A 27,761-nucleotide genomic window follows, 5' to 3' on the forward strand; every position below is an offset into this window, starting at 1 on the left:
TATCAATATTTTCATGTGAGCAGATGGCAGTGGAAGGGGACTGGAGGGCATGGAACTATCCAACAATCGGTGAGGCGACATCTATGAACACTCATAGACGTAGGCAAATGGGTCCCCCTTCCAGGGCCGTGAGGGAAGCCAGCACAGACCCCAAAGCTGATGGAAATCAGGCAACTCACAGATAATTCCTATTACAATCACCCCAATAACATAGACCACTAAAAACATTGCACTGTAGGTAAAATCATGCTGGCTGTCAAAAAGATTTTTGTTTTGTTTTGCTTTTTAAAGAAGGTACTATTGCTTTCTGCAAGCTTCTTCACAAGGATATAACCTAGGAAACCAGAAACCCTGATGGATGCATAAAAGAACTTGCTTCTCTCTCTCCTGGTTCTACCTGAACCAATATTTGATTATATTTTTTTCAGGGGCAACTCAGCTGCAAATAAAGCCAAAGCTCCCTTGCAGAGTGAGATGTAGGCTGACTAGATCTATTCATTTTGTTGTTGTTGTTGTTGCTGTTAGTACAGGAAATACAAACATTTTGGTGGTGACTTCAGGGTCGACCTGACTTTGTCCCCTCCCTGCACTCATCCTCCAGATCAGGTTGGCTGCTTAGCGCTGGTGATGAAATACCAGCCCGGCTGCATCAGCGCCATTGACCAACTATCACTTCTTCTCTCCCGCTGATTTCAAAAGCCCCAGCCCCTTGCCCTCCCTCTCCCATTCAGCAGTTCGGGAGCACAGGTGTGCAAGGCAGACCTCAAACCGTCTCTGCATGGCAGCCAGTGTCAGATCAACACTGGCACCGCAGTCAGGTCTTAGGTAAGCCTACTAGGATGTTAAAATCAGCTAAACAATCTAAATCTTCAATGAACTCCCAACATTAACCAACCCCTAAAGCTGACTCCAAAATGGTCAGCATCATCTAGTAACTGTTTGGAATCATCATGGGAAGAAATGACGGGTGGAGACCATTTTCTTAGTTTCTCCTGCTGCTCTCAGTTTTGATTTTACTCATGGATGCTGGAAACTCTGGAGTAATTTATAGCCTCGAGCGTCATTGGAGACACAGCCTCTGTCCAGAGTTGCAGAACCACCATGGGCTTCAACAGCCCCTGCTTGTCTCCCTGCATCAGAACACGTCACTGAGGACCAAGGCTTTGAAAGTAGGCAAGGGTATAAGGGTCAACAGGTCAAGACACATTTGCCACAATTGTGGCAGGTATCAGAGTTAACTTTGATACTTAAGAAAAATAAACTGTGGTAAAAATAGTAACATAAAAGGTTTCCTCCTGACATTTTTTTAAAAGGTAAGATTCTTCCTATTCATTCATTTCAGGCTAGGCTACTCTACCACCTGTCTAAATTCACCCCTTGTCTCCCAGAGTGAAAGTCCCCTGGTCAATAATTTTGCTGAGTTTTTAAATATTATTTTACTCATAAATTTCCATTTTTATCTTCTTCCTTGGATGTCATTAAATCAGTGTGCACTTACAAAAATATCCACCACAGTATTATGAGTATAAATATTTTGAACATGAAATTCATTCAGAACAATAACCAAACCAAACAAATCCCTCGGTGGCAGAAAGCCCCACATCTCCAGTTTCTCACATCTCCAGGAGAGTTCCTGCAGTGAAAACAGCAATACTCACACAGACAATATAAACTGTTACTCTGCTTGAAAAGTCACAAGGGACTACACAGGAAGAGCTGACTCTATATTGCTGTTTTCCTTTACAGTTCTAAATGCAGGGGCAACTTTCGCTGTGCAGCTCTGACTCACATGAACATTTTGGAATGGCAGCCAGTGCATTCAAACCACTTAAAAGCAAATTATGTGAGCACCCTGCCATTGCAACAAGATTGAATTTTTGCGGACCATTCGTTATAAGGGTCCATGAAAGCATTAGAAGAAATTAAGTCCTTCTCTCTGGGGTTGGTCTTACTTGCTTCTTAGTGAAAGCTGGTTGTAAGTACTTAAGAGGCACACTGAGAAAAGCAGCATCATTAACATGCATACTTAAAACCACAAGTGCACATGAACACCTAAACCTTAGAACTTAGGAAAGTTAACAACATAGCAATAGCGAACTTCAAATCAAAGTCCTCATTGGGGGTACGCATCTAGGAAATAAGTGCTGACACTTTTGTAAAAACTGCGGGAACACTTTTATGAAATATTCCAGGTCCAGAGGGATCACTTTTCCCCCATTTTTTCTATCAAAACTGTCCATATTTAGTTTACATATGTCATTTAGAATCCACTTACTGTTAGATGCTGGAACAGCCACGCCCTCATGATATTTGTGGCTACTTTGGGAAAGATGCCACGCTTTTTGTGACGCTTTTTGTCCTTATCTGGATCATCATCGTCACCTGTGCTGGGGGAAGCTACACTGTTGTCCAAGCCATCACCTGCAAACATAGTGAATCAAATTTTGACTGATGCTACCTTGACATGCTTTATTCAAATAGAATGCCTTTGGATATAAACAAAACCAAAAGAGCAATATAAATGATTAATAGTTTATTTGGTACTTTTTTTTTTTCAAGACAGAGAAAGAACAAGACCTAGGCTCAAAAGTGGTCAGGTCTAAGGGACTTCTGCCAGAGAACAGTGTAAAAGGTCAAAGGGAGTGGAGGGGAATATCCAGCCTCTCTCGTAGCTCTGCTGCTGTGGTAGTTATTCAGACACGTACATCTGAGACACACTAAGTGTAACTCCTTTGGGAAGTTAAAAATGGCGGCCGCCATGGTCAGAGTTGTGGTCCCCGCCTGGGTCTTCAAATCCCACATGGAGTCGCTGATGTCAACTTGTGAGAAGATGCATTTAAGATGTTAACTATTTCCACAAGCAATATATCTTAAGACTGAATTAGGCCAAGGAAATGTAGGTAATCCATCACATAAGCAGTTTTGACATAGGAATGCTTCAAATAGAATATAATTTATCTTGTCATGGAAAGAGAACATCAAGTTTAGTAAGGGGAAATCTTACAAAATTGTTTTTAATTAAAAAACAATCACTATTTAAATCAAATGAAGTGATGTTTAATTAAGTCAATTGGAATTGTATTACCCTAATAATCCAGGCAGTTTCTAAAATTTCTTACACATTTAAATTATTCTTACTGGGAAGTCACCTGTTTACACATGCCTGTGTGTTGGATCCTATTTTTCCAGTGACTATTGTTAGAACATTTAAGCTATTTCTTTTAGAAAATATTTTGGCTTTGTGATACAATAAACTTCAAAAATGTATTATTTCTTTTACATTGCCATGTCTAATAAAAAAAAAAATTCAGCCCATATAATCACACTGTTCAAAATAAGCCATAAGGTACAACGAAAAGTAAATACTTTGGGTTTTGGTGCAAAAATCAAAGGAAAAACGATAGTGAACTAAACCCACTGCACTAAAAAGTAGCTTAGCGTCTATTGACATGCTTCTCTACCAGGAGCCCCAGCTCTTGGTGGGAGCTACTGGGTTTTAGAAAGGGGCCTGTTGATCTGGACCCAGAAAGAGGAACTTAGCAGCAGGGCTTAGCAATGAGGTAACCCGTGTCCTGAGAGCACATCTGTGTGGTGGTGTGAGTCACTGGAGAGCAGCCTGCACGACCCACAGCACCAGGTGTGCTGGAAGATGCACTTCCCGGGGACTGTATATCACCTCATGAGTTACCGCCTTCGCTGTTAGCCTACATATTCTATATACAAAAAGAATCCTCTAGTTGAATTTCAGGCTAATCCATAGCAGTTATGTTACCATGAATCAGTTGTTTTTAACAGCTCCCTCAGGAGATGCTCAGCACCTCTCCCAAAAAAGAAAATTGTCCCCAAATTGCCTTGACTTGTACTGAGTTCAAGTTTAAAATTTTGTTGTTGAAAAATAGACTAACTTCAACATTTCTGCTGTGATTGCAGCACAGGCAACACACACAAAGTGTAGAACTTTTCAGAGTTTACTCTTTATTAATTTAAAAATGTATAATTTTATATTGTACTCAAAATCCATATATGTTTATTAAAGTTACCACAGAATCATGGCTACATTCTCAGCAGAAAATATCATAAAGACCCATGGTTCCAAAGCTCTCAGTGTGTGAATGAGGAAAGTGCTGGTGTTCCTATTAGTTGACTTGCCCAAGGTCACAACGCAGCCTGGGATGGAGCTGGTAAGTCTGTGCTGGACCAGACCCTCCCACCCTAAATCAATCTGCTTCCATCCCACCCAACTCTTCATTTGCATAACCAAGTGTTTCATAAGATGTCCCCTTGGATTTGCCTAACAAATTCTTTGAAAGTCCAGTATTTAAAGAGGCTTTTTATTCAGAGAAGCAATTCACCATATAACATAACAATTCATTAAAGAAACATGAGCAAAGAAAACAACTCAACAGCTTTTAAAATTTCAATGGGCTAATCCACTTGCAATATGCAAAAGGTAAGCAAGGAAAAGAAACATATTACTTGATCATTGATTAAAAATGAAAAGCTTCTAACGTAAGCACATAGTTTTTCACCACCATGATTGTTCTCCACCTTTAAAAAAAATAGCCTTTCTATCCATCTCAAAACCCCTTCAGATTAATTTAGCAGGCAATGCTTAGTGCCTGCCTAGAAGAGAATTCATTGATAATTTATGGAAATATCTACCATAATCCAGCAGAGATGACTTTTTTTTTCAGCTTTGTGCATCAATAGATAATCAAGGCCTTAAAGCAACCTTAGCTTCCCATTACCTCGGGCAAAAGAATTCCTGAAAGCGTGCCTTGAGGGCACCTGAATTATATACTCCATTAGGAGAGGAAGGCTTTCTGCATTCCATGTGTAACACTCACCAGAACCTTTCCTGTTTATTTCTGCTGTATGAAAGCAGAAGCATTAGGAACAGAATTTTTTAAGTGAAGACTTATGTAGATACAATGGAGAAACCTTTCAAGCAGGAGCCAGATCACCCCCTTCAGTCCCTGGCAGTGACCTCTCCCGAATAAAAGGTTTCTATTACATCATTAGCTCCAGCCAAAAACAGCCTTGGCTTAATGCACAGTTTGTTCTTCCTACTGTTTTTAGGCAAATACAGCTACTTTACTCCCATCTGGGAGGGAAATTACACTGCTGGGTTGTAATCTAAGACAAGATTTTCATTGGAAGCAAATGCTTTCAATCCAGTGTAAATACTGGTGCATGTTCAGAAAAGCCTAAAACAATAAACCCTGCTCCTTCCCGACACAAGTTAGGGAAATGGAGAAGATGGGGAAGGAGAAGATCATAATAAAATAGACTATTCCAAAAGCAAACACTTCCATAGATTTTAATAAATTGTTTAACCTCTTCCACTTTCTAAAATTGAAAATTGATCTCGTCATGTCTCCACCTCAGCGGACTGTCTAAATGGTCAATTGTACCTTTAGCATATCCATTCACTCTGCAATTGGATACAGTCACCTCTCTGCGGTCTCCGGAGGATTTATTTCCCTTTTTTATGTTTAAGATCACTAAACAAACTTGGAGAACCGCCGGCCGACCACACGGCAGCAGGCAGCAGCTCTGAACCACATTTGTAAAATGTCAGCAGTGACTTCATTCCTGGAGCTGACTTCTCCTGCCGCCAAACGAAGGCAAACTGAAAAGGTGGAAATAATCATAAAAATGATGCTAGTCCATAAACAAGCTTACAGCCTCATTAGGATAGCAGTAGGCTCCAGTGGGTGATTTATGCTCGTTTTGCTGATGCTATGAGGAAATGCCATAGGGTGACTTTAGCCAATTGCTAATGGTTTCTGACAGCTTCTTAGCAACTAGTGCAGGCAACGAAGTGGCGTTTGCTAGTGACAGAAACCGAAAATGTCATATTATCTGCCCATGTGTCATGAAGTCCATGTGGCAATTAACTAGCTGGCCAGTGACAGAGGGGCCAGAGTCTCCTGAAAATGGCCTTTGGCTATGCAGAGGCAGCGGGGGCTGAGCACAGACTGGCTGCTCATATGCAACATTCTAATGCAGAAACCCACTTCCTGAGACTTCCAGGCTCTGATGAGACCAGGCCACTCAAATCCCTTTCCTCCCCTCACTGAAGTGAAACTTGGGGCTCCTCTCTCTCTCGAGGCCCTGGCCCTGGCTGTTCTCAGAAGGCTCTAAAGAGATCTGCTTTGATGTGATTCTCCGAATGGCTCCTTAACTGGCAATACCTGGTTCTGTGCTTTTTGGAAGCTGGATTCAAAGGTGCTGGCTGTTTTTCGGCTCTCTCCCAAATGAGTCTGAAAGGACTGGAGATCACTGAAGCAGACGCATTGCCTGTCAGGTTGCTAGGAACAGAGGAACTCTGTGCAGCCACAAGACACTGTTTTCAAAAACATCAGGCTTCTAACAAGCAGAGGGAGAATCTTGGCCACACTTTTCAGTTTCTGAGCTATCAAAACCATGCACTATATGTCAAACTGTCAAGCCTTTCAGCGTGGGCCATTTGCCCTTTCAAATAATATTTAAGAATTGTTTTTACAAAATTTTATAGGCCATGGTCTAGTGAAAGAGGCCAAGCAACAAAGAAAGGAATTTGTACTACAATTCGTCTACGGACAATTTCTTGTGAGACCTGGGCCTGTCCCTACGGAGCAAGGCAGGTGACCTGTGGCAGCTCCCAGGCTGTCCGAGAGCTCAGATTTCAAACACGCTCAACTCAAACATCCCGAGTCGCCTATTTAAGCATGCCCAGGCATTTAGACTGTGCTATCTCGAGCCTTTCAAGGCAGGATAAAGCAGCATTTATCGTATTCAGGCCATTCAATGGGTCACACTGACCGTGTCAGCAGGGGCTCCTCTCTGGCAGGTCAAAGCCCTGCTCCCATTTTTCTCTGCCTCCTCACAGGCTGCCATTCCCAAACACCTCCTCCGAGGGAGGCAAAAACAAAGCCCAGGAAAGTGCCTGAGACTGACATCACGACGGACGGGGACTTGCCCCGTCAGTGGGCCAGCAGGTATAACTAAAAGGTGGGGTCTGTCGGAGGGCCCCTCATGTCACAGAGGCAAAACTTCTAATGATGGATATGAATTTGCAACTGCCGGGGCAAATGAAGGTGCAAGGTTGGGGACCCCCTCATTTTGCTAGAAGTCAACTGAAAGCCACCCCAGCTCCAGGAATGTTTCATTAAAATGCAATTTTGTATTGAGACCCTGTCATGTCAGGCCACGTCCATTCCTCAACCTTTACTTTTCTCTTCTTCAAGTGTTTAGAAAGATACAGTGCTCGTCCAAAAAATGTGCCTAGACTGAACAATCAAGGTCATTTATAATCATATTTTTCAATCCTGACCAAATTCTTCTGTGTTTTGAAAGTTGTCTAAATGGTACATTCAAAAGTGCTCTTGTGACTGAATAGCTCATGTTGTAAGGTGGCTAAATTTTTACCCAAAATTGAGGGTTTCCTTTTTTCTTATCTGTTTCCTCACATACTACATCTACACGAGAGAACATGATGTATTACTTCCTAAGCTGTGTGTAGGACAGTCCTGCCTTTCCAGTGGCTAGGGGTGCAAACATCCCAGCAGGAGAGGGAGGCCAGGATTCCTTTGCAGTGGAGCATTCTGGGAGTGCCAGGTTGTGAGGGAAAGTGTAAAAACTATCCCCAACCCCGTTCTTCAGATCCTGGCTGTGTCTACTTAGCCAGAAGTCAGGTGGGATGACGTCTCTGTGTCATGTGAAGAGGACAAAGGGTAAGAATGATAGCCAGCCCTTTCTTAGGAACCAGCAAGAAAACTTGTGAGATTTTAAGGAGGTGTTTTGTCCTCATTTAGAAAGCATAATAGCTGCCAGAATGATAATGATCTTCTTTTAAAATGTGTATCTGATCACATAACCCTGGCACTTAAAATTCTTCTGTAGCTGCCCTTGCCTTCAGGATAAAGATCACACTTTTGAGCCCAGCATGGAAGGCCTCTCATGAGTCCTCTCCTGGTGTGTTTCTGCCTGTCTTCTTCTGAGTCCACCTGTGTCAGGCTCACGGCCAGGCCCGGTCCTGAGCCTACTTAACGTTCTCAGGGCCTCACTGCACAGACCACTTTCTCATGCCTCTTCACATTGCCCTGTGTTGGTCCTTTTCCCCACAGCGTCCTTTCTGGGAAACTCTTTGGTGACCTTTTCGGTTCAGCTCAAGTGCCATCTCCCAGGAGAAGCAGCATTGGCTGGACTCTAGCTGTTTAGTAACCTTTCTCCCCAGCCCCGAGTGATTCTTCTCCCAACACGCCTCCATCACCACCTATCTTACTACACCAGGCTGCTGATCTCTGTATGCGTCCCCTCAACCCGATTAGAGGACACGTGAAAGCAGAGGCCAGGCCATGCTCCTCTCGGAGGTTCTCTAACCCTAGGGTTACACCAGTGCACAGGGTGCACACTTGTCAATTTCTTACTAAGTAAATGAGTAAAGGCATTTATTTTCCACTGCATGGAGAAAACCATAATTTAAATTTCCAGCTGATAAATTTTTTTGCTACATTCACCTAAATTAAACTCTTGAAAATATTTACCAATGTAATTCAATAAACTACAAGGAAACAAACAAAATACATTTCTCCAAAACTGGGAAGTTTCCTCAGAAATCTTTAATTAAGCTCAGCTTTGCCAAAAGATAAACTAAGAGTTCAAGCATTGGTGTTCTTTATATTGCATGCCATAGCCTTTCAGAAATACACCCTACTTCCTGAAATTGTGACTTCAGACTATTTCCTTAACTAAAATTTCTTGCTTTTTGTTCATTTTCCCTGAGCTTAACTTTAAAAGATAAAGCAAAAGTTATTTCTTTCTGCACTTTTCCCAAGGAATCAACTATACAACGCACCCCCCCCCCCCCCGCACCACCAACCCCTGCTTTACATGTCTCTCAGTTCTACCTAAAGGAGAAAACAACGGTCTCTAAGCAGACGATCTGACCCTGAGCTCAGACTCCAGGTTCACACTTTACAGATGTGGGGCTAGATACAAAACTGCAGAACACTGGCCTTTCCTTGGTTTTGCCAAGTCATGTATCAGTCCTTTCCAAAGCATCCCTCTACACCTGCCTCAGCATTTTTTCAGCAACAGGTTACCTGAGGACTTTAGTATCTGATGCTGTGGTTGACATGCCATAGGATCCTAGGAGACATTAGGAAGGATTTTGCAAGATCAATGAAAACAACACAATCCCCAAGTTTTATTCCATATGTTCAAGGGAAACACAGCAGACTTCACACAGCTCCAAATCTGCAGCCAATATACAAATATGGAATCGTCTAAATCCAATGGCTAACTTCTAAGTTTAACTGTAATTAGGGTTCTGTTAACTCAGTCTCCCTTTTGTATCTCTTCTCATCCTTAGGTGTTTAAGGCTTCCTTTTTCTTAATTTGAAGTGATTCTCAGTTGATTTTTTTAAGTAAAGCATATTCTCATAGAGTTTATTGTACCACCCTTGGCTTTCCTGAAAATTTTGAGGTGGTTCCTCCAGAAACCAAGACAAGGAGTTAGATATCGGCACGTGCTCTGGCAGTGCTGAGCTCCAGCTGGGCACAGTCAATGCGCGTGCCACAAGCAGGTACACACACTAACGGCGCTGCTTGGAAAGGTGGACAAGGAGAGTGAGGGAGATTAAGAATAAGATAGCATTAAACAAACATAATATTGGCCCTTAATGAAAAAAAAATGTCTAGATGTGTTTCCTATGTTTGGCTCCACAGAGATTTACCATGAGGCTTTTCCTTTCTATTTGAATTTAGGTTTGTTAACTGGTGACAAATAGTTGTTAATAGTTAACCACTGTGGAGTGAGCTCACAGCCTGATTGTGCCCTTTAGTGCACCCCTGACATCACAGGAACCTAAGGGAAGAAACAAAGAATCAGAGGCTGGAGAAAGTAGCTCTCTCTGTGAACACACTGCCTCCCTTTTCTAAAGAGTAAAATGTAGCATTTAAAGGTGAGCCCCAAAAGATGATACATGTAACCATCTTTTGCATAAGCAGTCACCCTTATCGTTCGTTCATTCATTCATTTACCAAAAATGTATTGAATTCCTACTATATTCCAAACATTATACCAACCATTAGGGATGTAAACAGTGAACAAATCGGAAAAAGTCCCTGTTTCTATGGAGCTTTCCAGTTAGAGGGCACAGATGTTAAACAAAATAATCCCAGTAATGAATGTACAATTGCACTCAATCAAAAAGAAATAAAAATCTATGAGAGTGTGAAACAAAGGAAATTGACTTAGACAGAAGTGATCTGCAGCAGAAATCTAAAGGGTAGAAGAGAAGTCGACTAGGTACAGTGGGCATCCTGACAGGCCAGGGGGCAGAGGGAGCTTGGCAGGTGATAGGAACAGCAGGGACAAAGGCTTTGTGTGTCCGCAGGACACATGACTCAACCAGAGAACTGGAACCTGGGAGAGCACGGCAAGATGAAGCTGGAGAGAAGACAGAATAAGACTGTACAGGGCCTTCCGGGCCAGGGTCACGGTCTGGGTGTTTATAGCTTGGGTTCTGAGAAGCATGATCTATGAAGGTGCTTCTGTGGTGTCATCAGTGTCTTCTCCATTGGATTCGCTAATAGAACATCAACTTTACCAAATAAAGCCCAATTGCCCAGTGTCTCTTTCCAGTTCAAACCAACAAATCTCCCAGTTCCCAACTCAGTTCAGAGAATGAGGGGCAATGGAAAAGCAATGGGGTGGACCAAATTTAGGCACAGATTACATTCCTAATACATTCCTAATTTGTAAGTATGTTTTTTGGACATTAGCACATATTTTCACATAGAACCAAGCTATGGATGGCATCAGATCCCAAGGCTTGCTCATCAAAGCCAAAGTAATTCATTAAATGAATCAAGTTCCAACTGAAATTTGAGCCCAGGGAGCAGGAAGTCAGAAAGTATCAGAATAAGGAGGAAGATATGTTTCTTTGCATATTTTGATGAGTAGAGTCGGCTTAGGAAAACATTAAAATATATGTCAGTGCCTTTCGTACTTCCTTTTCTGTATCTCTTCCCCTGCATAGCCTGCATCTCCTGGGGTTTCTGAGTGTCCCACTGCCTCCTAGAGGCACTTGGTCTCCGTCTGTGGCCCCTCCCCCAGACCTGTTCCTTTCCTGCTCCAAATTCCTGCTCATCATCTCCCAACAATCAAAATGCCCAGCCTTCCCATCTCGTTGGTGTGAGTCAGACTTGAGGTAGAAAGAAATCTGAAAGCATTGATTCAGACTAGGCATGAGTAACTGATGCCCCCTCACCATCCCAGAAGTGCTGACATTTTTAAAAGAAGATTTTGTTAAGGCAAAGGAATATTTACATGGCAGAATTTCAGGTAGAGGTCATAAGTAAAGGTATGTTTAAAAATACAGCTTGTGTCTGGAAAGATTTATTTTCAAAACAACAGAGGCCAAGCTTTCAGAAGATCCCGATGTTAGTTTCCAAACTCTGCGTTACATCCAGCATGCCCGTCCCACGTCACCTCTCTTTATCCCTGCCCACGTTTGGGGAGCCACGTATCTCTAAACACCCCAAGACTCCTTCACAGAAATCACAGTGACAGTAAGTGGGCCCCGCGGGTGTGCGGCAGTGAGCACAGGCGTGCGAGATCTGGGTTGAACGTCTGTGTGCCTATGTGGGTCATTCATTTAGTTTGGGTGTTTATAACCCAGAGAATGCCAACCTGTTGAAATAAATTTGAAATAACTTCTTTACTATAAATAACACATTCTATTAAGCTTCTACCACTTCATGATTCTCCACTGTCAACACACATATTGTGTAAAATATAACTGAGTGAAGTTTAGGGAAAGAACCCAACTTAACTGAGACCCAGAATAAAAATATTTACTGGACTTTTAGAGAATACAAAAAAATTCTGTCAAAATTTGAAAGTGTAGGTGATGAGATTAAAACTCAACTTTCTAAATTCATGGAAAGTAAGAATTATTCCTCAGAGTGAGTGTTCATGTTTACTGTTCGGTTTAGATTTATTTTATGTAAGAGTTCATACAAGTAGAGTACCGTGGACAGATACAACACATACACTAAGAAATCAGATAAATTCTCCAAGTACTTTTTTCCTGATTCATTGTACTTTGTTCTTTTGAGATAGGAATACCTTTTTTCTAGTAATTCAATACGACTTTTTGACTTGAATTCCCCTCAGGGAAACAACAGCAAATTAGTTGCCTACACACAGAGGACAAACAGCGATGATGAATAGGAAAGAAAAAAAAAACACATATTTTACTCATTTTTCATCCATTCAGCATTTTTTTACAACTAAACACCATGGAAAATCCCTGCAAAAACAGCATAACTTCTTAATGAAGTCTTAGAAACTTCAGGATGTGAGTGCCGGAAAGATAGGACTGAAATCTATGTATTTATACTGACAGTAAAACAAAATGGAAATCCCCCCAATTCTCTATCTTAGAGAATTACCTTTCTCTCAGATAAAAAGGTAAGAAAATACGCTTGTACTTGTGAAAGTAAAACAGTGCAAAAGTCATAAACTTTTGTTTTGAATCAACATATCAGAAAGCATTTTAGGTACTAGTACATCACCTATTTTTAAGTGTTATTTTAGTAATGCATTACTTGAAATATTATTTCCAAAATATATAAATCATATATAATGAGTATCACAGAGTTTTATATAATCATGAAACTAAATGTTTTAGCCAGTTAAAAAAAAAAGCCACATACAGGGTATTATAGACAGGCAGGCACATACACACAAACTCACTCACACTCATACACCATTTATTTCTGTGATATCTTCAAAAGTTTGTCATATTATTTATTTTTAAACTATATATTCTGTGTGTATATATAGGATACACATATGTGTGGATGTACTTTTACACAGACAAAATAACACTTACTTATCAAAGAGGTCACTTCTTCAAAAAACTCAGTTATACGGAACACACTAAAACAGTTACAGGCATGCAGCCTAGAAGTAGTGGTTCTCAACTTTATGCAGGGAGGAAGCACATGGTAGCTTTTACAAACCCTGATGCCTGCACTGTACCCAAGGCCAATTAAAGTAGTATTTTGGAGGGTGAGATCCCAGCATCAACAATTTTTAAAGCCCAAGATGATGAAAATGCACAGCCAAGTTTGAGAACCACTGGGTGAGAGTCACAGAGTATGTGAGGCAGAGCCCCCAGATTTCCCAGGGACAGAGGATCATAAGCCCCTTAATCAGAAAATTGTTATGTTTACTTTAGATGTAGGTTTCGAAAGTCTGCTCCTCTGGCTTCCTGCCCGATAGCTTGTAGGCTGAGATCTTTATGAAAATACAAGCTGATAAAGAGACAAAAAAAACAAGAACCTAATAAGTGTAGCACACAAGTGCCCTTTAGCATGGCAGCCCGGTCAGTCCTAACAGTCAAATCCACGCCAACGAGGCTGTGAAAGCAAGAACACATCTACAACAGTGCCCTGACCTCAATGCCTCCTGACTTCAAATTATCATTTTAAAAAGTTCATTATAATCAGATATAAAAGAGTGTATGTGTAATCCAGACACATTTTCATGAAAAACACCCCTACATTTTTTTGTATTGAAAAAAAGTACGATTCTGCTCATCTGGATCACATCATTCTTGAATGACACCAGAAAAACTGGGATAATGCAAGTACTCTCTGCCGAAACTCTTCACATGTCTGCCCTCAGTTCACTGGTCCATACAGTTGGAGGGATCAGAGCCTTCACCAGGAGCGAGTTGGTTAAATAGAAGGCACCCGTCCATCCGGACTCACCCACCCTCCTGGGGATCTTCTCTCCAGGTGCTCATGTGTGCTCCCTCTTCAGCCCCTACTGACGCCCTTCTAGTCTGCTCTCCATCAGTGAGGATGCAGGAGGGAGTCACGTGTGTGCAGGAAGGGGGACAGGACAGCTGATGGGGGAGCAAGGTATGTGAGAGAGGGGACACAGGTGAGAAAAGAATCCCGAGGTAGGAAGGAGCTGGAGTGACAGAAGGGCCATGGGTCAAGGGTGAAAAAGGGAAGGTATTCTGTAGAGACCGATTTCTTTGCATGCAAAGTAAAATGGAACCAGGTTGTGAAATGTAGATTAGCAAGTCTTTGGGGAGAAAGAAAAGATATTATATTTTGAAGGACAATGGACAAGAAAAAATGTTGAGATAAAAAATATAATATCCTATTGTTGTAAAGCCATCCACAAATCCAACAGCTTCTTAGAGAAAAGGTTTTTGTGGACTACTGCATGTGTCTCTTATGACACCTCACTTCACTCCTCTGATCCTCCGCACTCCAGGTCTTTGTGGATTTGTCATGCACACATACCAGTCACCTAGTCCTTTAGAGGAAGGTGCTTGCCATTCAAAATAAGCACACCGAACAAGGTGGTGGCTTCACTTTAGTGGGCACAATAAAAGTAAACTAGCTTCCTAGAGCGGTGCTGCTCCACCTTTAGCATGCATGTGACGAGCCAGGACCTTGTTAAAAGGCAGTTTTGAATTTGGTAAAGGAGGAGCCTGAGATTCTGCATTTCTCATGTGCTCCCATGGGACTGGGCATGCTGCACGGCAGCACCCGGGACCACGATGTGCACCCTATGACAAGGTACTGGAGGACCTTCCCTTATTCCTAGCAAATTAAGCTAGAAAGTGTCAGGTGCAGGTGAACGCCTAGTGAAAGTAGAAGATGGGCCAGTCTCCCTTCACCCTGCACAGTGAAGACTGTACCTGTGCCCACTGAACGCAGGTGGGGAAAAGGCTGATCGGGTCCTCGTTTTGAGAATGCAACTTCACCGATGTCTCAAGGACTGACCAGAGTATCGGAACAAGCTGGGATGTCTTTCGCTGGTGACTCTTCCTTCTATTAGTGCAAGCCCTCTCTCCCCCTTTATCTCCACAGCATGCACAGTACCTCACTTCGTGCCTCCCACGTTGGAAGTATTACAAGAGAACAGTTTAGCCTCTGGAGTCAGGTTATCTAGCTTCATGTAAATCCCATCTTCACCACGTAATACCTGTGTGACCCTGGGCCAGTTACTTAACCTCTCCAAGCCTCTGTTTCTCCCCTCTGGGTTGGGGGTGGGGGTGAACATAGTAAGAGTATTTACACCTTAGAGTTACTGGGCAGATTAAATAAAATAAGACGCATAACACATTTATTTTAACACGTCACCTGGAACTTGAGGCTTAGCTCAGTGAAGTTTAGTTCTTGTGGTTCTTCTGCTCTTGAGTAGTTTCTGTGAGCAAGGGGACCTTTACCCTGAACCCCTCACCCAAAGCAGGGAAACAATCACTGCCACTCTCATCATCTTTCCTCATCTCCCGGATCCGTTCTCACTCCTAGGAGCTGCACATCTCCCAAAGACACGCACCCACTCTCCTGGCATTACATACTTCTTAAACTTTTTCTGTTCTCTCTTTTTCGCAAAGAGCTCTGGAGTGACTTTGGACTGCGTATCTGTGCTTCGGAGTAAGAGTGGTGGCCTGCGCTGCCCACACTGTCCTGCCGCGTAGAGAGTTGGCGACCTCCTGCTGGATGCACCGGAAACAAGTTGTGCAATTCCCGTTTCCCACACAAAGCAGGTTCATTCATAATAACTTGTCCTCTGAGCTCTAAATAGTAGTTCTGTGGCAGCTGTTATAGAAGGTTTTAGTTTTTGTTTTACTGATATGGGAAAAAGTTCTCCCATTTAAGAAAGGACCTTTAAGGTCTAGGAAAAGTGAGAGGCAGTATACAAAGACAGGGCTAGTTTTCAATTACAGTCCATCTCTTCTCTAAATAGTAAGAATAACAGTAATAGTACAAACAAAATTTATTGAGCATTTATTACATACCTGAAACTGTGTTTGGCCTTTATTTTCAATCAATGAATCCTCACACAAAACTTAGAAGTTAAACTTAAATGTGTTATAATGATGAACCAAAAAACAGTTAATTTCTCCATATTTAAAAAACTCCTTACTTGACACAGATCTTGCAAAGACTGAGTAATCAACAGAAATAACTCACGTTTACTCCCTGACAACTGTGGGCTGCAGAGAGAGCACGTAGCTTAGGAAGTACTGCATTTTGCTGTGTATACTGTGCTCCTGTGTATAATGCATATCCACGTTTTCAGCCCTAACTTTCAGGAAAAAAATCTTTTGTTTTAATTTTTTTAATTCAATGTTTCATTTATTTATATTTACATACTTGTTTTTTTTTATTATAAAGGAATTTTGACATTTATTTTTGAACATATTATGGTCCAAGAAATTTTATGTAACAAATAATTACAAAACACAAGAACAGATACAAGGTATTAAAGGTACTACCCACATATAGTGCACATCCTTATTTTTCTCTCAAAAATGTGGGCAAAAAGGTGCACATTATACACCACAAAATATGGCACTTTACTGAACAGTCTCCTGCCACCAGCGCACTCCAGCCCTAACCCACAGATAAGGGAATTGAGCTACTTCTCAGGGATTCGAATCCAGATCTGACTCAAGGCTAAACTCTTAATCACTCTAGAGCTACTCTCTTCATTTAACTCCACACAATTTAGATAATAACAATCTAGGCGCTTGTCTTCAACCTCTAGAAAGATCTTGCAGAGTGGTGAGCCTGTGTTTTCTTACTACTGTGTGCTGCCCGCACCCGGCACAAAGCATAACCCATGCTGGGCCCTTCGGACTTTCTACTGATGTCGGAGAGAAAAGAGACAGCAAGCTTGCGATCACTGTGGCTCGAGAGTGTTCCGCAGCACCCAGGACAGACGACAGTGGGACAGGAAAACTGCCTCTGTGGAGTTCAAGAAAGAGAACCAACACCGGCTGTTCACGGGTGCAGAGAAGGTGCACGAGAATCGCAGGATGTCAAAAGTAGGCATATTGCAAGAAAGTGAGGCAATTTTCCTGAATGTGCCTCCAAAAATTAAAGGAGAAAATCACACAGAAAGACTTCGTGTCAGGGGCGGAGGCTGAGAGCCCAGCCGTGCTACGCAGAGGCGATCCTGAGCCAGAGCGCTGCGCCGCAGAGGCCCCTCCCCCTGAGAAATGACAGAAATGTCAATGATGGGGACAGAGAGGACAGAGGGAACGGTGAGAATGAGAAAGCACACATTTTCTAGCAACACACAACGGTTTTCAAGTGTGTCACCGAGTCAGAATCTGCAGTCAGAAAGCTGGGAGGAAGCTGCCCTCTCTGGGGACCGCCTGCTCCCCGTGAGCTCCGCGTGAAACCGGGAAGTTCGCGTGAGCAGGCAGGGCCACTCTGCTCAGCCAGGGCAGGCAGAGCCTCCCCATCCCCCAGGCAAGCTCACAAGCTCACAGGAGAGTTTATTTTCTCTCACCATTTATGTATCAAAGAAAGGAAAGTCTCCCCTGCAGGAGGGGTACAGAAATACAAACAGGGTTGCCTCAGAAACACCAGCCTGGAGCAGAGGACACTCTCAAGGGCCCAAGGGGCAGCCGAGGTCCAGATCTGTGGGGCTTGCAGTGATGTTGGCACCTACATGTTAATCAGCAACCTACCTGAGGCGAGAAGAAGGTAGCAGAACCCATGGATCATTCTCATCCACAAAACAGAAATCTTTTCTGATTTTACAGCACCTGCACCTGCTATCTTCTCTGATGACCTCTTCTGGCCTCATCCTGAGCTTCTCTGCAGCTGCCTCTACAGAGACTCTACCTGAGACCCAGGCCCCCCTGGTTTCCTGGACAATTGTCCCACAAAGACAGAGACAGAGTACCCTCTCTGTGACATTCCCCTAGGCCAAGATTCACAGGAGCAACTGCTGACTTTTAACTTAAGTCAGCCCACGTGCCACCACCTCTTCATACAGACCCCGTCCCCCCATGTGGGACTGTATCTAGATTCCTTACTTGGTCCTCTGCTGGGCCTACTCTTGGCCCCAACCACACGCCGGCTGGGAACCTCTTCTCCTCCCCTCCTCCAGGCCCTGCCAGACTTCCTTCCTATGAATTGCCAGCTGGAGGGGATCCTCTCCCTCAAAAACAGACCTCAGGATGCCAACCCCAGCCCTGCCTGACTTCTGAGTTGGCCTGCAGCCTAGAATTCCTTGTTGCTGGCCCCACCTATCAGACCAAGTATCCTGAAATGCCAGGCCTGAACTTGCTACACCCTTCGGATGCCGTGTCTTGGACCACCCAGCTACCTGCACAGAAGCCAGCTTCTATATCCAGGTTAGGTGCTCCAAGTCCTCACTCCTCTGAATAACAGGAATGCTTCCACCCTGCCCCAGCCTCCTCTTCCTGCCCAGTGGCTCTGCATAGCTGAGATTCTAGCACAGCTCCTGCACCTCCACGTGTCCTGCCTTCTCATCTAGTGTGCCAAACTGGGAAACAACCCTGAATCCCATCCAGGCAAATCCAGACGGTCTGTAAGAGTGTGATTTCCATATCTGAGAGCAAAGGGGTGTAGGAACCATGGCCTTCCTCTCTGTATCTCAGCCATACCCAAAGAATTTTTCCTTCCAGAAACCTCTCTGTAAGTAAGGCATCACTGCCTTACTTGGGGACAATATTTGGGGGCAACACGTTTCCACCTGCCCCTGTCATAGGGACAACCAAAGGAAAGAGAAGGTGTGGGCACGCTCTGGTCTGGACAGAAAACACTGGAGAGTTGAACGGTGGGTCACTGCAGGCCCAAAGCTACACATCTTTCTTCCTCGTAGTCAAAAAATATAAGTTGGATCAGGTTTTTTAAAAATACATAACTTTAAAAAAAATCACCATTGTAGGAAGATAATCACTGTCAGAGACGCATAAAATCTTTCAAGGCATGAAATGTGACCATTTTGGGCCATGTTCTCACAAAAGAAAGATGAAAACCTAAATTAGGAAAGCTGCTTTGAGTGTTCATGCTAATTGTCTCTCTTCTGCACTTGCTTGTTTTCCTTCTTTTATTTTATTTTTTTTAATGGTAAATGGGTGCGGTGAAGCTATGCCTAGGCTATGTGAATGTGGAATGATCATTCCAGGTCTTTCTAAACTTGGCAGTGAATCAGGGGCAAATTCCCAGATGGTCAAATAGTGATTTCGCAAGACCAAGTCACTATTTCTTATCTTTCCAAGTTCCCCCACTTTCCCAAACATATGTACTCATGACTGACCTCCAGGTCAGAGCCTGGGACCAAATTTCCAGGCCAGCCACTAACTGTCTGCGCCACGTCTGTGAACTGACTCAATTCTGCTGAGCCTCCCTTCCTTCATCCTCAAAAGGCTGGCTGAAATAAGGAACTAGCTCATTTTAAGGGGTGTTGTGAAGAACAAGTGAAATTATATGCAGAGGTGGGCAAAAGCAGGTTTATGGTTATGAGTAGGTGAAACAGAGCTTATCTCTATATTATTATTTATTAGTTATTGTATCATTTATTTGTATAACAACTATAAACCTACTTTTGCCCACCACTGTATGTGGAAACTCTTGGGGAAACGTGAAATGCTGTAAAAATGCCCCCTCTTCTGGAGAACTTCTGTGATCCTCCAAGACAGGGGTAGGTGCATTTATCCAGTGTGCGCAGGGGTAGCTGGTTTTACACTGTATTTCTATGGCTCGCCTACACCATAGCCACCCTGCTGGACTGTGAGCTACTGGAGCAGAGAAAATGGGTTTTGCTCACCACTGTACATCCTCAGGGCCCACCACTAGCAGGCAGTCCATGTTTGCTGAACTAACGGCAGACCAAAATCATAAGCTCATGTAGATTCATTTAGAGTTAATGGGGGGGGGGGGGGCAAGGAGCTGGGGGGTGAGCAGGGGAGACAGTAGAAAAATACTTTTATCTTTGGAGCTTTTGTTTCTATACAGAAAAGAGTTAAACTCTTGCCCTGAGTGAGTTCCATTCTCACTAAATAGGTATAGAATATACAGAATTTGTTATCTAAAAAATTTAACAAAGAATTTGGTCATGCATTCTAGGACTTTGCTAAATTCTCTTTTCTCCATTAGGAGAGCTGTTACATGAGGAAGAACTGACTGGGTGATTCAGGGGATTGAGAGGAAAGGCTGGGCACACCTCTTGCATCAGGCCACTCTGTTGTCACAAGTGCTACCCTTTTTTGTCACAGGCGAACTAATAAAGTGTGATTTTTATTAGTTTAATTAAATCTATATTAGCCCATCATACTACTACCGGTATATGCTAGAGAAAATAAAACTTTTACAGGAAACAATGAAATGACTAAAGAATCATCCTGAGCCTTAATTTTCCTCACTGTGCCACCAAATGAAATACAGACAGACAATCCATTCATATTCTCATTGTCTCTCTCTCTCTCCTGAAATGGCTCTGATTAAGTGATGTATGGGTCACTCAGAGATGAAGCAGTAGCAATGATCGTTTCACATTTAATGGAGACCATCACTATTTTTAGCTGGCTCTATTTATTAGAAAGTACATTGAAGAGTGTATGACAGTGGACTGTGTGGTTTACTGTTAGGAGAGCCACAATGTGCTGCGAAAAGTGGAATCAAAGAGTCAGAAACACTTTGTTCCTGTTCATTTGCAGTGAATGGAAATTAACATCACAGCCAGTGAGTATTCTACTTACCCACACCACAGAGACTATGTTAAAAGTAATTATAACTTCTTGGCTTATTTTATTATTATTGATGTGATGGTGGAAGGAAACCAAGATCATTTTCTAAAGATATAGTTGAAAAGGGGAATTCATTTGTAAGGAAATAACTACCATAGTAATAATGGTATTGACTAGACTTAAATCCCTTAATCCTTAAGGCAACCGAGGGTCCAACACATAAGTATAAAATAAGGTACAAATATTATAGTTAGGAAGACAGCAAAGCTCCATGTTGACACGAGAGAGGATGAGTTACAATAAACAGAATCAGGGTGTGAATGTCCAAATGTTAACAACCGTATCACTAGAAGAGCACTGGGGAGATGAGGAGAGGCTTGAACCCCAGACTCAGCCTTCTAGATCAGACTATGGAACACTGAGTGTGAGCATTTCTGCTTTGTGGTATTCAGGGAGAGCTAGCAATGTCTTAGACAAACTAGTCTTAAGGAATTTAGTTTTTTTTAAATACCATGGGTCATATGCTTATGTGTTTGTGCCATGTGGGCCTCCCTGCCAAGCAATAGAGTCCCAGAGCCCACCCTCAATGTTTCAAGCCCACCTTAGTGAAACATCCACTTCCTCTGACCCCTCTTTATGAAGATGAGGTGTACCTGCCTGGGAATGGGTGACATGACTTATCCAAAGGGAAGGGTACAGCAAGAGACCCCAAAATGTTTTCCATAACATAACTGAGAAGACACAACTCTCCTTAAAGCCATGATGAGACAAATTTCCAGTCTCTTCAGTAGGACAAAAAAAAAAAAGAGTTCAACTGATTTTTGCAAATGTTTTCACTAGCACTGACATGAAACCCTGGCCCTTGGACAGGACAGCACCAACAACCAAGGAGCTCTCAGGCCTCTGCCCTGGGGCTCTCCAGGAGCAAGCTGAGGGACTTCTGAGACTGCTCTGCTCGGAATCCACTGGAGGCTCGCAGAAAGGAATGAGTGTTTGCATTCTCCTGACATCCTCTCCTGCTGGACCCCGCCAGATGAGAGCTGCAATTTCCTTAGCTTAGTGCCCAGGAGGCAGTCTCTCAAAAGCAGGGTCGAGAGGCAACCAAGTGAAAGAATTATCGACCATGTATATGCAGGGTTGAATGTAGCAAATAGAGCTGGATTAAGAATGAAGACCTCAGCACTCCACTCAGAGTGACACTTAGGAAACTGCTCAGGAAGTCTGCGTCCTGTACTCACAGGCCCACGGAAACAACTTGCAGGCGTGTTCTATTTTCCGACTCTCTGACAGAGCACGTGCAGTTGTGTCTGTAAGGGCAGTGACAGTTCACACACACAGAAAGGTTCAGGCTGCCTCTTCTGATCTTGCGGGATGGCAAAGGCATTGGTGAAGCACTCTCCAGCTTGCTGGGGATAGAGTGTACCCCTCCAGCTGCACTCCCCTTGGCCTTCCTCCATTAAACACCCACATAAGTGAGTGAGTGAGTGAGTGAGCGAATGCTTATTCTTTTTATGTTTTAATGAACAACTTCCTTTTAGATTTTAATTCACTGTACTACTAGAATTTATAACTTCTGCAATGTAGTTCACATTCTGGGATGGGAGTTCTCTTCAGAAAAGGTCACTTGGGTGGTACAAACAATTTTCTGTGGCAGCTTTTGGTGTATCATGCAATGGAGAGGGGAGTGGGACCCCAATCAATTGCTTCCCTCACAGAATTAAAGGAGGGTACCAAGCCTCACAGGGCACATGAGCGCAGGGCCAGATCATAAATGGCTGTCAAGTAAGTTTTGAAAGCCAGAATTTGGGAACCCCCAGCCATGCATTCTTAGGGCATTTCTTGGCCTAACTTGATAGATTGATTCTGAAAACATACACTAATTTTTTAAATGCAAAACAGACCCACTTGTGTTAGGGCCTGCACAAACAGAGGGCCAGGAGAGTGGAAACAGCATAAACAATGTTGTTTATATCCAAGGCCTGAGAAAACTGATGCACTTTCCTCCAAAATTGCAGGAAGTATCAGAGTAACCCCCATCCATGGAGGTGGAATGAGAACCATATTTTCCACAGGAATGGAGACAATTTTTCAGATACACTGACATTAAAGGATCTCTAAGCAGGAGCACAATTAATAAAGGATGGGTTCTCCTCCGACCTGCAATGGAAGGGCAGAAAGTCCCAGCCATAAACAATGCCTCAAAGTTAAAACTAAGTGAAACCAAACACAGCAGAAGGGCAGATGTGAGAAGCACAGAGCATTTTCATTGTTCTCCTTCACTTTTGACCTCACGTGGAGGCCTGTTGATGGTTCTTGCAGCTGAGTACCTAAAAGGAGACTGTTACTGCCTCCAGGGTCACCAGCCGTGTGCATTTGAATCCTGAAGTTTTAGAAGCACATTGGAGTAGACCTGCTTCATCCTTTTTTCATCAGTTGGCTTCTTTAATACATTTCTCCATTTTTTTGTTATTGTAAAAGACTATATTTAAAAGCAAGCAACAGGAAGCTTTTACTTGGGAAGTTGAGGTTTAAGCACTCGGTGGCAAACAATGAACCAGAGAGATAAAGATGCAATGCAAATGGTTGGGAACAGACCTTTTGCTAGTTTCCTGCCCAAGTTGACTTGTGAGCATGTGTGAGGCCACGATAGGGACTAACAGTGCTATTTTGCTTTTATTTACTCCAATTTATTTGTTCCTGTGAAAACCCCTATAAAAACAAATTGTGAGGACAAACAATGGAAACCTTGCCATCTCCTTCTTGCCAGAGCTTTTATTTTCCACATTATCAAATGTTTTCATCAGTGGTGCTCAGCCCATTCATTCAACTCTGTGAATCACAACCCAGATCATATTGCATTGGGGGTGGAGGGGTGGGAAGAAAGCTTTGCATCGACTGTGTCAAGAAAGAAAGAAGGGGAAAAAGAGAGAGCGGGGACTAGGGGGTAGAGAGAGAGAGAGAAGATAAGGAAGCAAGGGAGGGAGGAAAGAAAGAGAGAAAGAAGGAAGAAAAGGAAAAAAGAAAAGAAAGAAAGAAAAGAAAAGAAAAGAAAAGAAAAGAAAAGAAAAGAAAAGAAAAGAAAAGAAAAGAAAAGAAAAGAAAAGGGAGAAAAAAAGAGAGTCCCTATCATCCTGTCCCTTTGACACTCAGAAACAAATCTGTGGTCCTTTGTAACACTCCAAGATGAATACTATGCCCCTAAATCATCAAGTAAACTAGAACTTTTTTAAAAAGCAAGCTTGCAAGTCTATAACATAATTTTACCTTCGTTCTCTCTCTTTTTTTTTTTTTGCCCCCTTCCCCAAACAGGTATCCATGTCAAAGGAGAACTCTTGAGTTGGGGGTTTGTTTGACCTAGGTCATGCAAAGGTCAAGCTTTTCACCAGTTGTTAACACAAAGCTTCTAGCCAACCCACCCTCCAGATCTGGCTACACAGTCTATTTCCATCTGCAAATGCACTATGCACATTGGATTTTTCTCAGCTTTGCAGGAACTAACAATCCCTTCACTGTGAAGTGGTCTCAGTGACAAATAAATAGGTCAAACACTCTTTGGTGAAACTGTAGGAGCTGAATTTGCCAAATATGGAAATGTAATGGATTTTGACTTTTTCATTTTTAAAAAGGCTTTTTAAAGTATTATTTTAAAACCAGTTGAACAGATCGCTTTATACCTTTATTGAACTTCAAGGGATGCTGTCTTTTAAGCAGGTTTATGCAACCCAAACTATATTTTTGTCTCTCTGAAAGAGATCAATATTTATTCAGATTGATTTTTAAGATTTACATGTGAAAAATAGATAAAATTGGATCAAATATAAACCAAAACTAATTCTGTCAACTCCCATGAAAGTCAATAAAGCCAAAATAAATTTAGCAGATTTCATCTACCTGCATTTGAGAATTGTTTTACTTCATTATTTCTTATAAACTTACTGAGCAGAAATTTGCTTAACTCTTATCCAAGCTTCTCTTACTGAAACAATAAGACTCTCTATGGAATATTTTGCACTTGAATATTATCACCAGGATAGCATATGGCAAACTAGCAGTAGGCAGTTTATCTTCATCCTCTTTGTAAGCTAAAATTAGCACAATGCTTTTGCAGCATTCTACACTTGACTCAGCCCGGTTGATATTCTCCACAATGCCATGCTTGTTCCACATCCTGCTCCTTTCCAATATTTAAGCAAATTGGTTGAAGGTTTATATTAACAGTCACAGATACATTTTAATGCAGCAAAACCCCAAAGTAACACCCACGATGAAAAGTAAACCAGCTATGTTAGGAATCAACCTGAAAAAAACCTTCCTTCATCTGCTTCCTGAAATATATAGTGTTTCAACTACAAAGTAGTTCAAATGTTTACAGAGGCTAATTGTACCAAGTGGGATATATATATATAAGGCTCCAAAAGCAAGACCCAGTTACCTTCTTAGACAACTAAGGCTTATTTTTCTACTTGTTTTCCATATTCAGTTTTTCTTGGTAATGCGTTCTTGATGCTAAAAATGCATTGTTGCTGAGAATTAAGTATGCACTTTGAGAGGATTAAATGAAGGTGATCTGCCAATGGAAAGAGCTTACTCTTTAAACAGGAAAGCAGCTACTGGCTAGCTCTTTGAAAGGATTACAACACAAACAATGATTTTAAAAACAATGGTGGAGGTTCAAATAATACATCCCTTTTAGCTGGCCTGTAGCAGTGTAATCTTCTCATCAAATAGTTAAAAACAAAAAACTTGAGGAAGAATTAACTTTAGAGAAGATTGGCAGGTAAGCAGCTGAGGGATATTTACATTAGGAACAGAAATACCTCCATCTCCTCCTGTACATTCCCCACTTTTAATGTCATTTATTAGGCAGATGTTATACTAACAAGATTTTGCTGGAAATCTCACTATTCAGTATCAGACTGAAGTTCTATTTCTTGGTGTGCTGGGACAGAGGTACTGAAGCTCGTTATCCACAGATTAAAGCCAACAGGACACACAAATGCTGATGCTGTCCGCCGCTTTGTATCAATAGATAAAAAAGTCTTCATCATTTCTTGGAAGGAAAAAAAAGATAATTTCTCAAAAGCTCATTGGATATTTGACCTATTCACATTATTCTCTGAAGTATACATTTTATCAAAGGAAAAAAATGAAAATCCTCTCTAAACCTTATAAGGATATCTCATCCATGATCTACCTAAAACAATATTTCACTTGACATAGTGTTTTACTCCATCTTATCCCAGTTATTCCCGAGCCACACCCCTCCCCCAACACAGATAAAGTGTACTGGTGGGGAAGGGAGCAAAATATAAAGCAGTTATATATTTCACATTTAATTCAAGAGATGATATGCATTTGGACCTTTTCGGCAACATTGGTATATAAAAGAATCAAATCCATGACACTACTTTGTGCCCAGATATTCTGAAAACTCAGATATCAGGGATGGTCTATACTTTTTGATTGCTATTATCAATGCTAAGTCCTAGATTCAGATTTTCTTCTCACAGACCATGAAATTATGTGTTTACTAACCTTCTGCAAATTTCAATCTATATGTAAAATGTTTATTGCAAGTTCTTTATTCCATCTAGGTTTATACGCAAAGTTTCAACTTGGGTCTTAGAATTTCAGAACTGAAGGAAAACATTTCAATCATCTAGCCCAACGTCTTTTATTCACAAGAGAAATTTCATCTCAGCAAGGTTATGCGAGTGTCTGGCCCACAGCAGAAGGCTTACACATTGGCCAGCGGGGGTGGCCCCCAGCACCTGCGCTCCACCCGCTGTGGTCTTCTGTGTCCACCACACAGCTCAGCATAAGACACATAAAAGTTCCCAGTGTGCACATAAACAAGTATTTTAAATAATTTTTGGTCACCATGAGCTAATCCTCACATAGAGCCGATCACAACTGCATTTCCTGAGGTTTTAGCATTTGTTTCCATGACACCCAAATCAGTGGTACAATGCTTTGATGATGGAATTGAGGAATCAATGATTTATCATATGGTAATATATACACGTGAACCCCTGTATATAAACAAAGCAATTACAGCCAAATGTTAACAAGTGTTGAAACAGAATGGTAGGTTATGGGCATTCATTCTGTTTTTCTGTATGCATGAAAAGATTCAGACTAGAAAGTCTGGAAAAGGCACGTCACATGTGGAAAAAGAGTCTCGAGGCAGTGCTCCACAAGTTTTACCCTGTATTTATCATTTTCTACATAACATCTTTGGCTTTGGAGTGAGAGGCACCATATTGCACTACGGTAAAACAGTCATTGCCACATGCAGAAGGAATTCCTCACTTTAAAAGGAGCTGTCAGGTTTGGTGGTTAGGAAATCACCTCTACTCCCTCGAAAAGGAATGGGTTTGCAACCAAAACTTCCAAGCTCATTACTGTGTCAAGACAGAGTGGACAGAAAAAAATTAAAAGTCAAAATAGAAATTAACTCCCTATGTTCTCATCGTGACTAGGCTACAACACTGTACATACTAAGAAGGGAAAGCAAAGACACAAACAAGGAGGTAGCGGACAGGGAGAGAGGGCGGGCAGCACCACCAGTCACTTCACAGGAGAGGAAGCAGCAAAGCCGCTTTACTGTGAACAACGAGGACCTGCCTACAAGTCTAGTCTCACCTCCCATTAACTTCCCAGGATCAACATTTCCCATTCACTGTTAATAGACAAGCCATACTTTGAACCCGATTTTACCAACAGCAACTGCTAAAAACCTAGTCCTCAAGCTCTGTATATAACTTGGTAAAATGTATCTGTAATACTAAGAATTATATTCCTCTATCTTAAAACCTACTGATAACATGGCAACCTGAAATTCAAAGGCCTAATACTGCCCAATAGCTTCATCAAAAACCAAAGACTATTGTGGTGAGATGGAGGCCAGAGCTGTGAGAAGAGACTTTGTTAGCGGGTAGATACGGTCTCCATCCTGACTGGGCTCCTGCAAGGCAACTCCACCTGGGTCCTCTGAGCGCACAGCACCCTACCCCAACCTGACCATCCACAAGAGGTATGGATGCCATTCCACATGGCACTTTGACTGACAATGCAGTCCTCATTTTCTCACAGACCCCTTAATATGTGGTGTAGAAATAGCACTCGCTGTTGTATAAAAAGAATCCAAAGGACCAATGGCCTTAGGGTAACCAAAGTACCACCTGCAACCTAAGTCTCTTCTTACTCATTGAGTTTCTC

The 27,761-nt window shown here is 42.2% G+C and overlaps 1 protein-coding gene across 5 annotated transcripts in view; it reads right to left on the reverse strand.

The window, feature by feature from the left end:
• Window positions 1-27,761, reverse strand: part of MEIS1 (Meis homeobox 1) — a 129,960-nt gene that overhangs the window by 55,756 nt on the left and 46,443 nt on the right. For all 5 annotated transcript variants that reach the window (XM_045828058.1, XM_045828057.1, XM_045828061.1 and 2 more), the window contains one exon: window positions 2,276-2,421. In XM_045828058.1, the coding sequence (XP_045684014.1) occupies window positions 2,276-2,421 (146 nt within the window). The remainder of the gene's footprint in view (window positions 1-2,275; window positions 2,422-27,761) is intronic.

Source organism: Phyllostomus hastatus, unplaced genomic scaffold (genome assembly GCF_019186645.2).
Source record: "Phyllostomus hastatus isolate PE091 unplaced genomic scaffold, TTU_PhHast_1.1 phas_scaffold_78, whole genome shotgun sequence".
Classification (NCBI taxonomy): Eukaryota; Metazoa; Chordata; class Mammalia; order Chiroptera; family Phyllostomidae; genus Phyllostomus; species Phyllostomus hastatus.